General features: G+C 34.6%; 1 protein-coding gene across 2 annotated transcripts in view; it reads right to left on the bottom strand.

The window, feature by feature from the left end:
- Nucleotides 1-15,099, bottom strand: part of Lrriq3 (leucine-rich repeats and IQ motif containing 3) — a 146,780-nt gene that overhangs the window by 48,116 nt on the left and 83,565 nt on the right. For both annotated transcript variants that reach the window (XM_013514453.1, XM_013514454.1), the window contains exon 6: nucleotides 7,002-7,128. In XM_013514453.1, the coding sequence (XP_013369907.1) occupies nucleotides 7,002-7,128 (127 nt within the window). The remainder of the gene's footprint in view (nucleotides 1-7,001; nucleotides 7,129-15,099) is intronic.

Genomic DNA, 15,099 nt, shown 5'->3' with positions numbered 1-15,099 from the left:
GCGCTTTTCGGCTGGGAATCGCGGTGGTATGAGTCCGGGCCACACTCCCATATCCTGATTTTAAAACTTACTTCAAAACTACAGTAATCAAAACAGTTTACGGTAGAGCCAAAAAAAACAAAAAACAAAAAACAAAAAACAAAACAAAACAAAACAAAAAAACTGGTGGAGTAACCCTCTCTTATGATAACCTCCCCATAGGCATGTCAAGCTCAACAGTTATTCATGGACCAAGTTACCTTTGAAGAGTTAAGCAAATCAGGCAGTAGACTATAGTGTCTGCTTTTAGAATAATGAAAGAGGTAATGAATGAAGCAGAAAGAAAATAATTGACTATGTCATTCCTCCACCAACTCTAAACAGTCCAGTGTGGAAAGACATACATTTTTGCTTGAGGAAGACAGAGAGAATTAAGCCAAACATCTGACTTGAAACCTAGTACCAAGCCCATCATGGTGAAACATATTGTGGAGCAGAGCTCCATCACCCCTAGTACTTGGCCAATACCCAAGGAGTTAGCTGGAATAACCACTGGCCAATAGAATGACTGCATTTACCCATATCTTCCAACGTGCAGTGGTAAAGCAGGAGCAACAATCCACCTACCAGTGAGAAGGGTACCAAAATTAGCAGAAAGCTTTGCTTGAAGTTCAATGCCGGGCTACAAATGATGAGATGCAGTGCCCAAAGAGAAGCTAAAGGCCCTGTATGTTTGGTCGAGCTCATTCATGGTCAGAGCCTTTAGATAGTCACAGCATCACATGGAGATCTTTGTGCTAGTCTTGGAGTGGCCCTGAGTTATATCTACCCTCCTTCCAAGACTGGATATTCCTATGACTGTGAGGTTGAGGAGTAAGCTAACTTAACTTGAGCCCAATTCAGGCAAAACAATGTGGTGCAACATCTCATTCACTTTGAGGCAGGATGGGGCAAAAAGCAGAAAATTTTGTCATAAAGCTTCGTGCTGGGTGATGAAACCTAACACTGGAGAAATACTGTCGGCCTCCACACCCAGGTGCCTCTGGAAAAGCTTTAGCATTATGGAAACATGCAAAGCCTGGGTTTGAATTAAACAAGGGTTGGACTGGAATTCTAGCCAGCATCACTTGTGGCCTGTTTCACTTGTTGGGCCACATAAAAGCCTATCTCAGCATCCCATTGCCATCAGGTCCCTGACTATACTGTAGTCTGGTGCTGTGTTCTGTGGATATAACTCTGTGGGTGGCATAAGTGTATACAGTCTGGACCTGATACATCCATGGTGATTGCCCAGAGCTAGGTAGAATTACTCAATAATTCCAGTTACCAAGCGCAGACCAGTAACTATGTACAAGTCCTATTCCAGCTCAAGAAATTACAAATCCAGTGCAATCCCTGAATGATCAAAGGATTTTGAGTAAAAATAACAAAATAGAAGGCATTATACTACTGGCATTTAAAATATACAACAAAACTGTGGACATCAAAAGAGCAAGTTATTGGGAAAAATATACAAATACTAAAATAGCAGAATAGAAAATGTAGAGGTAAATGCATCCATCTTTAACAAATGAATTTCTGACAAAGATGCTGAGAATGCACATTGGGGAATGAAGAATCTTTTTAAAAAGTGGTTTTGAGAAATTGGAGATTTACATGTAAATGAATAAAATCAGACTCCTATCTCTTTCCTGTTAAATTTAAAACAAATTGGATTAAATACCTAAATGGAAGGTCTGAAACAGCAAAACCATTGAAAAGATAGGAAAATTTCTTTAGGAAATTTGCTCATTTCCTTAAAATGAACAAAGACTTTATGAAGAAAATCCCATAGCCCACAGAAAACAAAAATAGATGAGAAGAGATAAATAGGATTATACTCAAATAAAAATCATCTTTTACACAGAGGGAAAAAAGTCTTCAACCTACAACTGGAGAAAATTAATGCAATTTATACATCTGACAAAGGATTAACATGCATAAAAAGATCAAAAACTCAACAACAAAGAAAACATAAACTTAATTTAAAAATAGGCAATAGACATTTCTCAAAAGAAAACATGCAAACAGTCAGCAGGTATACAATAAAATGCTCAGGACCATTAATCATCAGAGAAATGCAGATCAAAGTTGGAATGAGATATAACCTCTCTTGTCAGAATTAGTTTTACAAAAAAAGAAATCTAAAAGTAACAAGTACTGCACTGTATGTGGTCAAAAGGAAATCTTTTCATACTGTGATTGGAAATGTACATTAGTACAGGCATTATATAGAATGGTATGGAGGTTCTTGAAAATTGAAAATAGAACTGTCATATGATCCAGTAACTTCATTTTTGGGTACAAATCTAAAGGAAACAAAGTCAGTATGTCAAGGGGATGCCTGTACTCCCATGTTCATTGCATTACTCTTATCAATGTCCAAGAAATATATACAATTTAAGTGACTATCAAGAGATGATGGATCAACAAAATGTACATATTCAAAGTTGAGGGGCTGGGGATTTAGCTCAGTGGCACAGTGCCTGCCTGACAAGCACAAGGTCATGAGTTCGGTTCCCAGTACCGGAAAAAAAAAAAAAAAAAAAAAAAGTTGAATACCATTCAGCCATAAAAAGTGATTGAACCCTGTAATTTGCAACAAGAGAAATGAAACTGGATCAATAAGTAATATACAACCATGGTTAATTTTCTACAACTTTGTCTGTAGCTCTGTTTTGTTTGTATTGTTCTTATGGTATTTTGTAAATGGATGTCTGTTTGTTAATATGTTTTCCTTCTTTTATTTTTTAAAATAAAAAAAAGAAGTGGAACTGGAAATCATTGTGTTATGTGAAATAACCCTGGTTGCAGAAAGACAAGTACCACCTGACTGTGTTAACATGTGTAATCTAAAAATTAAATTTTATTTATTTATTTATTTGTTTGTTTGTTTGTTTTCTGGTACTGGGAATCAAATTCACAACCTCACGCTTGCCAAGTAGGTGCTGTGCCTCTGAGCTGAATCCCCAGCCCCAAAATTTTATAAAGTTAAGCATGGAAAGATGGCTAGGAGACACCATGGACAGTGAGGCAGGGTGGAGGATAGGGACAGTTTGAACAAAGGACATGTAGTCATAGTAGCTAAGAACAAGAAGTTACCATATGCTACTGCACGGCAGGATGACTAGAACACAATAATAATGTTTACATTTCAAAAATTACTTTTACATTTTAAAAAGTTATAGAAAAGTACTTTCAAAGTTTTCACCATAGAGAAATGATTAATATTTGAAGAGATATGTGTGTTTAGTCTAATTTAAACATTACATAGTGTGTACATATATTGAAACACTACATGGTATGTAATGTTATATGGTACAATTTTTAGGTTTTTATATATCAATTAAGTTTTAAAAAGTATATATTATAACATTATACAGGTACACCATTACGGTCTATTCACTGTGTCAATCTGAGAAGTTTAGAAGCTAAGCTAAGTAACTCAGCATTCTATGTTCTAGGGTGTAGAGGACATGCTCTTACTGCTCTAGGATGTTGTTCACTGTGTCAATTTGAGAAGTTTAGAAGGTTACCTAAGTAACTCAGCAGGGAGCCATGGTCCTCTCTTTGTAAACATCCTGAGCCTATGCAAGAGAAAGGCAGGGATATAGTGTGTGCTGCACCCACCCAATGGCAGGTAGCCAGCATACAATGTAAGGGAGGAAAAGAGGCTTGCTCTCCACCTTTTTTGCTCTTATTGCTTTTGCTGTCTTCTGCTGCCTTGAACTGTTGCCCCTCAGCCATGCCACCCTGTCTTGGAGCCAGTTGATACAGATTGAAACTCCACAAACTGTGAGCTAAATAAATCTTTCCTTATTTAATTTTGGGCATCAATATTTTGTCTCAGAAACAACAGGAAAGTAATTAACACATAGACCAATATAGAGAACCTAGATATATACTATGTCATACATTGTCAAATTAATTTCAGGAAGAGTTTCAAGGTATTAATGAATACGTAGCATCTCCTCAACAAACAGTTCAGGGAAAACTAGGTAACAATATAAAAACGCTAATTTAGTATCTTAATTTACATACATTCAGAAATTAATCCAAAATAAATCGAGGACCAAATCAGTGAGCTAAAAATGCCAAATTGTGGAAGAGCTCTATGATGTTGGTGTTCTTTGTGATTTCTTGGTATCACACACACACACATACACAAAAAGTCTAAAAAAGAATGAAAAGTCTGGACTTGATCCAAATCTAAAAGAAAAAAGACACTATCAACAGAGTGGAAAGAAAATCCACAAAGGAGATGAGATATTTGCAAGTCATTTATTTGGTAAGAGGCTGATGTACCACAATACATAAATAAATCCAACCACCCAACAACGTGAGGGCCAACAAAAAATTTTAGAATGGTTTAGGGACCTGTGTGTACATTTCTCCAAATAATATTTCCAAATAGCCAAGGAAGTACATGAAAAGACAATGATGACTGATATCCCCAATAATTAGGGAAATAAAAATTAAAACCAAAATGAAAAGCACCTTTCACCTATTAGAACGCCTATTTTTATTGCTAACAATAAATAAAAGAGAAAATTATGAGTATTGGCCGTGATGTAAAACACCTAGGACAGGGATATAGTTCAGTGACACAAGGGCCTGCCTCGCAGGTGCAAGGTCCTGAGTTTGATTCCTGGTACCAAAACAAAAACAAAAACAAAAACAAAAAACCTAATACCCTTGTGCACTGTTGGTGGAAATGTAAGAGTATAGCTTTTATAGCCTGAGCAAAAAATTAAGACTGTCTCAAAAAACATAGCAAAACAAAAAGAATTATCCTATGATCCAGGAGTTCTAATTTTAGTTAAGTATACACAAAACAACTGGAAGTGTCAAAGATATAGTTTTACATTCATGTTCATAGAAATGTTATTCATGGAAGCAACCCAAATATCCATTAAAGAATGAATGTATAAGAAATGAATAGTGTATACAATATAAGAATATTCTACCTTAGAAAGGAAGAAAATTCGGATTCATGTTATAATATAAAATATCCTTGAAGATACAGTGCTAAGTGAAACAAGTAAATCACATCAGGACCGGTATTACATGGCTCCACTTCTATGAGATATGTAAAATAACCAGAAAGTGCAATGGTGGCTGGAAAGAGATGAGTTTAGAGAAGATGGGAGTTAGTATTTAATGGCTCAAATGTTACCCTTAGGAATAATATAAAGCAGTTCTGGAGACTTTGAGGGCTACATAACAATAAGGATGTATCTGATAGCATAGAAATGTAGAGTTAAGATAGTTTGAATGATTACAAATTACATTAGGTATCTTCAAAACCAAAATAGTATAAGAAAAATACCAAGAGTTGAAGAATAAAAATTGTCACTTTTAACATGCACATGAAATTGAATAGAGAAAACTTAACCTAACAAAATCAGTGAGAAAAGTTGAATGAAATTATAGAAGTCTTGGAAACAATGGTGCCAACACAGCAGAAAGTCAGATGGATTCTTCATGTTACAGTAGAAAACAAAAGTCAAGATAATGGCTGTGAGAGAAAGCAGAATAGTTAACTTAATAGTAAAATAAAGGGATCCAGCAGGATTATATCCTCTAAGAATGTGTATACTTGATATTAGTGGTAGTTTAACTATGAGAGATTTTCAAATAACTTTCCAACAAAAACAAGGTGTAAGAAAGTAAACATATTCTGAACATATTGTGTGGCTAACCTGTAAACAGTACTTTCAATCACAGTTAAAACACTAAATGTGAATTAGCCCCCAAGTAATGATGATATAATTCTATTGGGAAAATAAAGGTGGTAATATGTAAGGGTATGTGTTAGGGAAGATTTATAAGATAATTAAATCTCCATCTTTTACCATAAATATTTGTAGATAATATCTAAATTTGAATAATAATTTTATCTGAGTAGGCATAAAATTAGGGCATAAAATTATTGCAAGATTTGGTTACAATTATTGAATTAAATTGTTTGCGGTAGTAAGAACAGTGAGGGGGTGATATGGAATATGGAAATATTATTTTTCCTTTCATACATTTTTGTTGATAAGCCTAAGAATTTAAGTTTTATAAAAATCATACCACATTTAATAAAAGATATGGAGCTATGGAATACACAAAACAGGAGAACTGATGGGTACATAGTCACCGGCAAATGAGAAACAGAATTTCAGTAGCTGTCATGCAGGAAGAGAAAATAAAAAAGGGATAAAAAGAATCCAGATATATTATGTACAGGTACAAATACCCTATGATGAATGTGATCATTATGTACATCAAAAGAATACCCATAAAATTAATTTAAAACAAGGGCAAGGATACCACCATGAGTTTTTAGCTTTGTTTTGCTTTGTTTTTTATCTTTTTGAGACAGGGTCACCCTGTGCAGTTCAGGCTGGCCTTGAGCTCACTTTGTAGCCCAGGCCGGCCTCGCAAGGATCCGCCTAGCTCAGCTTCCCGAGTGCTGGGATTACAGGCGTGTGCCACCACAACTGGAGGTCACCATGAGTTTTTAAAAAGAGAAATATCTCATGATTTAAAATTTAAGAGAATCTCCTGGGAAAACCACTAAGATTCTCAACTGATTTTATAAAAATAACTACAATTATTCCTAAAAGCAAATATAAAGAAAATAATGTTTTTCTTACAGAATAAAATTTTATCAGAAAAAAACATAATAAAGAAAAGATAAACCAGTAATATTGATGGCCAAAACATGAAAATACATGGATATATTCATTTTATAACAACACTATATTCACAGTTGATTAATCTGATATCTTCACACATTTGTTAAAGTACAATGCTGATATAACTGCATGGTAACAGAACTATCAGTTCAGTGTAATTCCTTCTAACCAGTTTTTCCTAATTCCTAACTTCTACCCCAAATCAGACTGTTATCAAGGTATTAATCTTCATCAATTTTATATATATATACTTTCATCAAAATTATTCAAATATAATTTAAATTTTATGTAACTAACCTTTTTGAGTGAGATGTCTTGATTTTTTTGATTTCTTGCTAATATCTTTTGTTTTTAATTCAGATAAAAGAGGGGAAACATCTCTTCTCTGTTCAATAGATATTTTTGCATCTGCAGGAGACACATCCTATGAAAACAAACAAAAGCATTAATAGCATTGCCTCTTTTTAGAGTTTTCAAAAGCAGTCACATATATTTTATTATTATTTATTTTCATGTAAAAATAAATTTTGATGTAGATAGACAGCAGAAAAAAAAAAAAAAAAAGAGAGCCACTGTGTGTGATTTTATCTTTCTGCTAACAGTTAGTGATCTAGTTTGTTTTTTTTGTTTTTTTTTTTCTTGGTTTTTCTCTGGTACCAGGAACCGAACTCATGACCTTGTGCTTGCCAGGCAGGTGCTTTGCCACTGAGCTAAATTCCCAGCCCATAGTGATCTAATTTGGACAATGGCATATAGGAGATGAAGGGAGAAACAGGGCCATAAGGAGGGTCCCAGAAGTAGCAAATGAACAGGTATAAGACCGTGTGCCCTAGAAGGCCTGAAGGGAGGTTCGGAACAAGGCAGAGACAAAAAATTATTTCCAGAGCACTGAAATGCAGTAACATCAGAGGCAAAGGAAGATATTAAGAATGAAAGGAGAAGAAAATGGGACCAGATTAATAAATCTAAAAGTCCAAGTGGATCAGACATGAGTGAGAGAAAAATTCAAGAGGAGTTTCAAGGGGCTCCTTTCAAATGCAAACTGAACAGAGTGTCTACAGGTTTGTTTGCATCACATTGTGTCCTTTTTCCTCTCCACAGTCCATGCAGACTGTTAGAGAGGTTTACAAGGTCCCCAGGGACTCAAGCCCTTCCAGAATTCCCAGGTAAACTCTATCTGTGAGTCTGCGTGACTTCTGTCTGGAAACTTTTCTTGTGAATCAAGACAGGTACTAGAGCTCTAAACACCACGCCTACATTTCAGCCATAGAACGCCTACATTTCAGTCAAGATATTTCAGTCACGAAGATAAAGGAAGGAGAAATTGCAAAGGGGTACAGAGCACATGTTTTAAGGAGCTTTCCTAGAATTTCTAACAACTTCTAATAAAATTCGCTTGGCCACTCAGAGCTACAAAAAGCAAGGTAAAGAATGTAGTGCTTTGCTGGAAAAAAAATAGGGGCCATTGAATATAATGGTAATTTGGGGATTTGTTACCAAAAAAGAAAAATGAGCAGATTACTAGGAAGCAATGAATAGTTTGACCCAAGGAAAAGCTCAGAACCTCAGAAGGAAGTATATGTTTGTATAGTGAAACATTTTTCCTAGATATTATACTTTTCTGTATGAACATTTTGATTTAAATTCTAAAGTCTTGCAAATATTTATATTCAGATAGATCTTACTGCAATGCTTGCTTTTGGGGGTTTGTTTATGGACTCCTTACATAACGCTTATCATTTGCTTTTGCTTTCATCTCTTTACAGATATGAATTCATTTAGCACACGAAACAACCAAGAACTGTGCTATTTCACCCTAGAAATTCTCACAAACATCTTTACTCAAAGCAATTAGGGTGATGTGTTTCTTCTAAATCAATTAGTACTGTATTTATTTCTAGTTTTAGTGAATGGTGCCACCTTCATCCAAAACCAAGTCAGGTAAATTCTCTAATATCTCACAGCTGGTAGGATTTTGAAAATAAAAGTACATTTTCACATTTCCATCACTACTTTGACTTGTCTGTTTATTCAAATCCCCTTTATTCTACAGTAACAAAAAAAATCACACTGCAACATATTTTCTAATTTTCATATATACAATTTTCTGCCATTTTTTTTGTACCAGACAATACAGATATACTTAATTAAATATTAGGTTTTCTTTTACATTTTAATGTGACATTTGCTAATTTATTTATTGAAAACAATTTATTGTTATGGAGTAACGCACAGTGCTAGGATATTTTGCTGTTTGTTATAGATGCTAAGAATGATCTGTTCCTAGAATCAGTCTCCAGTTTCACTCTTTAGTGAAAAATCCTTTACTCATCAATGCTTATACAACAGTTTCTTTTCAGTGTTTATGTGATAAAATAATGTTTTCTGCTAGGAAAGCAACTTAGGTACTTTTGAGCTCATATATTCTCTTTATGTTTAGAATATTTTAAGTTTGCCAAAAATAATTATAATAACTCATAATTAAAATATGTTATCAAAATACAACACAATTTTAAGTATAGTTTCTTCTATTTTCTTTTAAATCCTATTCTTTCCATTAAGCGAATATGGTAGCTGGGTATAATCCCAGCACTATGGAGACCGAGGCAGGAGGATTGCTGTGAGTTCAAGGCCAGCCTGTGCTATGCTGTCAGTTCAAGACCAGTCTGAACTATGAGATCCTGTCTCAAAAAACAAAACAAAACAAAACATAACCAAATAGGGAAAATTATAAAATACTATTTGTATTCTGCAATTAAATCTGTGACAATCAACTGCTATTGCTTTTTCTATTTCAAATTCTGCTATAAATCCTCATCAAAATAAAGCAACATTCTTGTATCCTCCCACTTCCCAATTATTATTTTCATTACCACTGTTTCTCCTTCCTAACAATGCAATTCAAACATACCCCTTTTTATTCTCATTACACTTTTATCCTACCCATGAAAACAATGAGGCTCCTCAAAGATACCATTTTCATTAACATTTATTCCTTTATATTTTCCTGAAGGAACAAGAAAACAAAAAAAGTATCTCTGTCAAATCTACATATCCAATCTCTATTACAAAAATGGTAATTTATGGACTCATGAAATTTAAAAGAAATTAAACAAAGATTTAGTATGTTTCTTTGAAAAGTATCCTTCCTTCATGCATTTATGCTTCTTAATGTATCCATTGTCATTATTTGTCATCATTTATAATCATTTTTCTTTCCTTCCATTGATAAAAAATTCATGGCAAAAGTTCAAAAGATCTAGTTGAACAGATATTCAAAACTGTAAATGAACTATAGTGTAAAGAATCTACCCAGGTAAGGAAACCAAGCTTTTTTGTGATATATATATAATTTAAGTAGAAAAAGAAAGGGTGAGAACACTTATTGATTGATCTATGACATCATGAAGAAGAAAAAGTTAACAGAAGACTGGTAATGACATAATAAATATTTTATTTCCAATAATAAATGTATATACTATCACTTGTGGCACCATAAACTTAACACTGGTCTTCAATAATTTTAGGGAATTTTTTACAGACATTTGGTAACATTTAAGTAAGGAACACTGTAAGTTGAAACCAAGCCAGTGACATCAGATATTACCTCATTTGTAACAGGGTAAAAGATATTTCACCCTCACATATCCATGGTATGATAAGCCTGCATTCAGCAGTATGGTTAATAATTCATTACTTAGGAAAATTTAGTATTAATCAGTGGAGTTCAGTGACCACATGAAAAGAGGGAGGTTTAATGAAATGATGCCACTCTGAGGGGATATCTCTAATGTCATAAGTGGATTTGTTCTCAGTTTAAACTTGTTCAATATTTTTACATGTGATTTGAATGACAACATACAAGAGTCTATCCATTTCCTGATGAGATGTTAAAGGAACAAATTCCCTTGACACCAAACAGAAACTTAAAATGTCAACAGACTGGAGCAGTGAATTAAATTAAGTTCATGAAATTAAATAAGGATAACTGCGGTAGGATAAAACGTAGGTGCTCACTTGAATACATTATTTGATTTAAAACATGAGCAGGCCAGGGATATAACCCAGTGGCACAAGTGCCTGGCAGGCTCAAAGTCACGAGTTCAATTCCAGGTACAAAAAAATAAATAAACCATGAGCAATAAGCGGCCAAAGTCTCTCACTTAAGATTAAATTAATCAGAAACTCATTGAATGCTGAGATCCTAAGTCACATTAGCCTTCCACCTAGAATGAGGGAAATGACAGCCTTGCCATATTCATTTCTTATGAGAACCATAGTTAAAGCATTGTGTCAAGATGTAACATGAACAGAAAGCAAGCTACCTATATTGTTAAAGTAAGTCCCACATACATAGCCATGTGTAACTCTAAAGGAAAGTTAACTAAGAGAGATTCGGGCTCCTTCTTCCACCAATATCCATCTTCCTTCTGTTGGAAACTATAAATCTATTGTTTAAATGAGAAAAAAAAACCAGAATTTATTGTCTAACCTTTCTTCTGAAACTTTCTCCCTAAGCAATTTGAAAATCTTGGCAATTCTGCCTTCAAAATATTTTTCAAACCAATTCATTTGTCTCCATTTTCACTACTGTCTAAGTCACCATCTCTTCCTATTTACTCATAAATAAATCCTACTGCAAATTATAAAACACACTGTCTGTTTTTACAAAATATATATACCCTGGTGAATATCTAAATCTGATCATGTTTCTTTTTAATTTTAAATTTTCTGATATCTACCCAACATTTTAAGTCTTAACTATGAGCTCCAAAATCTCAAGAAACTGTGACATCCTTCTGATCCTAAGGTCAAACTCATATGCGCCATTGTTTCTGTTCATTATATTCCTGTATACCAGATTTCATTCAGCTCCTTGAACACTTGCCAAAGAAATCGAGCTCAGATCCTTGTGCAATTTCTTCCTTCCTCCTCAGACACTCTCTTTTCCACACATTGCACAGTTAGCTCCTTACTCTTCAGGTTTTAAATATTATCCTCCAAAAAACATTCTGAAACAACCTGATGAGAAATAATCTTCAATAATCTTCATCTTATTCTCTACTCAAGACACTATTTGTTTTCTTTATAAAATTTATCACAATTTTGTTTACTTAGGTCCCATCCCCCACACACACCAAATCTAACCACAAGGGCAACCACACCTGGGGTGTTTACTCAGTGCTGAGAACTATCTCTGACACTCAACACTCAATAATAATTTACCAAGTGTTAAAGGAATACCAGTGCCAAACAGAAAAGCAATAAGGAGTGGGTGGGGGCCTAGGAACTTTGGTTCAATGTAATCTAAAACAGAGATGCATTCTTTGGAGATAAGCCACTAACAAGAAATAATTTCAGAAGAAAGTCACAGCTTGTGATTTTACAGGACGATATCCCCATGCATTTTCAGCATTCTTTTATTTCTGAATTTGTTCCTACTTCACAGTTGCTTCCAAGCTTTTTATCCAGCAAATCTTCATAATTCTTACATTAACTTCTAAGCTACTTATCATATACATTAACTTAGACTTTGAAATTTCTAGGATCTCTTTTAATTTACCAGTGCCTGAATTCATTACGTGCACACAAAAGCGTGAACATAACCACCTGGTAGGAATAATTATAATTTCACTCAGACACATAGCTCTACCTCTTCCATTGGTTCTACATCATAATAAACCACAGAGCCAAAAGAGTAATGAAAGAGCTCTTCTAACATGATTGAAATTAAAGAACCAATGAAAACTATTCTATAAAAGTCATGAAAGTGAGAGACACATGCATATATTAATAAACCTCATCCAACCATTATAAGAAAAATATCTCATGGGGTTACTGAAAATTGAAATAGATTATCTAAGGATGGATAGAGTTTCCTGTGACTGAAAACTAGGTAGGTATCTCGTTGTTTAAAAAATGAATGACTGTAATAGATATTTATTTCTTTAAAGTGATGATTTTTATTCAAAACTGATGAGCAAGTGAAAATTATAACAATGCCTTCTACTTTTTAGACCAAAAGCAAATATTCTGTACTGAAGGTTCTACCTATAAAACTCAAAGTACAGTTACAAAGCTTCACTGTTATGAACTTCTATGAGTTAATATTCCTTAAGTTTGTGATTAGAGCTTCAATTTGGTATCATGCAAACCAAAGCTTTTCCACTTGAAAAGAAATGACAAGTTTTTGATCAAAGAAGTAGCTATTCATCACTGCACTGTCTACACCATGACAGAACAAGCATGCGCTTTGTTGACTGTTTATATTACCCACTGTAAAATTCTGTTTCTAGGGACATCCTAGAAACCTCTTTCCAGTCACAGCAAATCTCCATTTGCTTGGTATAGTACCTCCTGTTTTATTTTCTCTTTCCTATGTACAGTCAGGAATTGTTTTTCTTTGTTTCCTTGTTTATTAGTATGTGTTTGTGACACCTCATAACTTCATTCATCTTGGGGAAATGAAACACACACATATTGAATGTTAATCATTTTTCTTTCCACTTTCCCTCCCTGCCTTCTCATCTTATGCTGTCCCTAGATCCCTTTCCCATCTCCATAGAGTCAGTCTCTGTTTCCTATTATCTGTCTTTTTATTTTTCTCTTTAAATCAGTGATATTTGGGGTTTCACATATAAGAGAAACTATGCAATATTTAACCTTCTCTGTCTGATTTATTTCACTTGGCATTACACTTTCATGGTGTATCCAGCCTCCTATGAAGGATTCAAATGCATACTTCTTTACGGTTGAGTACTACTCTATTACGTACCATATTTTCTTTATCTATTCATCTGTTGATGAGCCCATATAACATCATTTTTAATAGTGTTAATCCAATCTTAACTTTTCAAAATAATACAAGGGAGAACTTTAGGATGACACTAAGCACAAGCTAAAAGTTTTTCACATTTGTCTGAAACTTGTTAGATTTCTTGTTTGGGTACACAGCCTCTCATTAAATTAGTATACATAGTTTTCAAAATAAACGAGGTTGATATGTAGTGATCCATGTATGTCTCAAAGTGTATAACCTGTAGCACGGCAACTGTATCCTACTTTCAATATTTGTGCATTGTCAGAAAAAAATACAGAAAGAATCAGGTTTAAAAAATGTGTGAGAAATCATTGCTTTCATTGCTAATATCCCTTAATTAACTAAAAGTTTTAACTGATACTTGAAAAACTGCTAATAGTTTGCAACTGATCAAAATCTTACTTTATTTTAACAAAGAGGACAAGAAAGGGTACTTCTCAAGACACAGAGGAGAAAATTCCCAGATGATACATAAAGAGCCACAGGCCACATGGTAGAGATGGAAATCTAGCACTTCTCTACTACACGAAAAGGATCCAAGGGACAGAGCAATTGCCACATACTGTTTCCTGCCAACGTCCAGTTAAAGAACACCTGGGAAGAACTGAATCACAAAAGCCTGTGCTTTTTCAGTACAAGAATGTTTAAAATCTGTGGTCCATCGTTACCAAGATTAGCGGCACCACCAAAGGAATTACGGAGGCCAACTCTTTGCTCTATGCAGCAAACACTTAGTTGCAGAAGTTGTAGGATCCACGACAAAGTTGCCGCAGACTTCTCTGAGACTTGAGAGTATAATTTTAAATTGAGAAAGCTCAACGCTAGTCCTGAATAGTACTATCTGATACGAGGTAGATTAAGTAAAGGACTAAGTGTGAGGAATTTCAAAGTACATATATTTCTTTTTAAAAATCTGTCCAGAGACGTTCTTGATTAATTTTTAAAGAGCAGCATCGTTCCACTCACACTCCTATCCTAATTTTCCTAATACACTTACTGCATTGTCTAATAGCTAACGTTACAGACAGGATGAGAATACGTTATGTGAAATGCTCAGGACCAGAAATTTTCAAATTTAGGAATTTTTTCAAGTTTTTCAATATTTGCCTATATGTAATGATACATTGAGTCTCGGACCCAAGTCTAAACACAAAGTTTATTTATGTTTCATATATATGCTATAACCAAAGATAACTTCTATTATTCAGCTCTCCTGGTGCTAGGTCAAACTACCTGACACTTACAACCTAAAGACAGACTTAATTTGGCTCAAGATTTCAGAGGGCTCAATTCCTGGTCAGCTGGCTGCAGGGCAGGAACATTCTGCAGAAAGGCATGGTGTATCAAAGCTGATCACTTCGTGGAGGTGAGGCAGCAGAGCACTGGGAGAGAGCAGCTGCAAGAGATATGCCCTACAAGTCCCCAAGGACCCCGCCCCTCTAACTGGGCCCCACTTCCTCAGAACACATTCAACTGTGAACTTCAGTGGATTAAACCACTGATGAGTGTAACAATATATACACAAAGTAACACTGATGAATGTAACACCAGATATACCATGCAGCACTGATGAAT

The sequence above is a fragment of the Chinchilla lanigera genome, unplaced genomic scaffold (assembly GCF_000276665.1).
Source record: "Chinchilla lanigera isolate Chin_1 unplaced genomic scaffold, ChiLan1.0 scaffold00022, whole genome shotgun sequence".
In the NCBI taxonomy this organism is placed as follows: Eukaryota; Metazoa; Chordata; class Mammalia; order Rodentia; family Chinchillidae; genus Chinchilla; species Chinchilla lanigera.
Note: the sequence above shows the minus strand (reverse complement) of the source record. Positions and strands in the feature narration are given on the sequence as shown.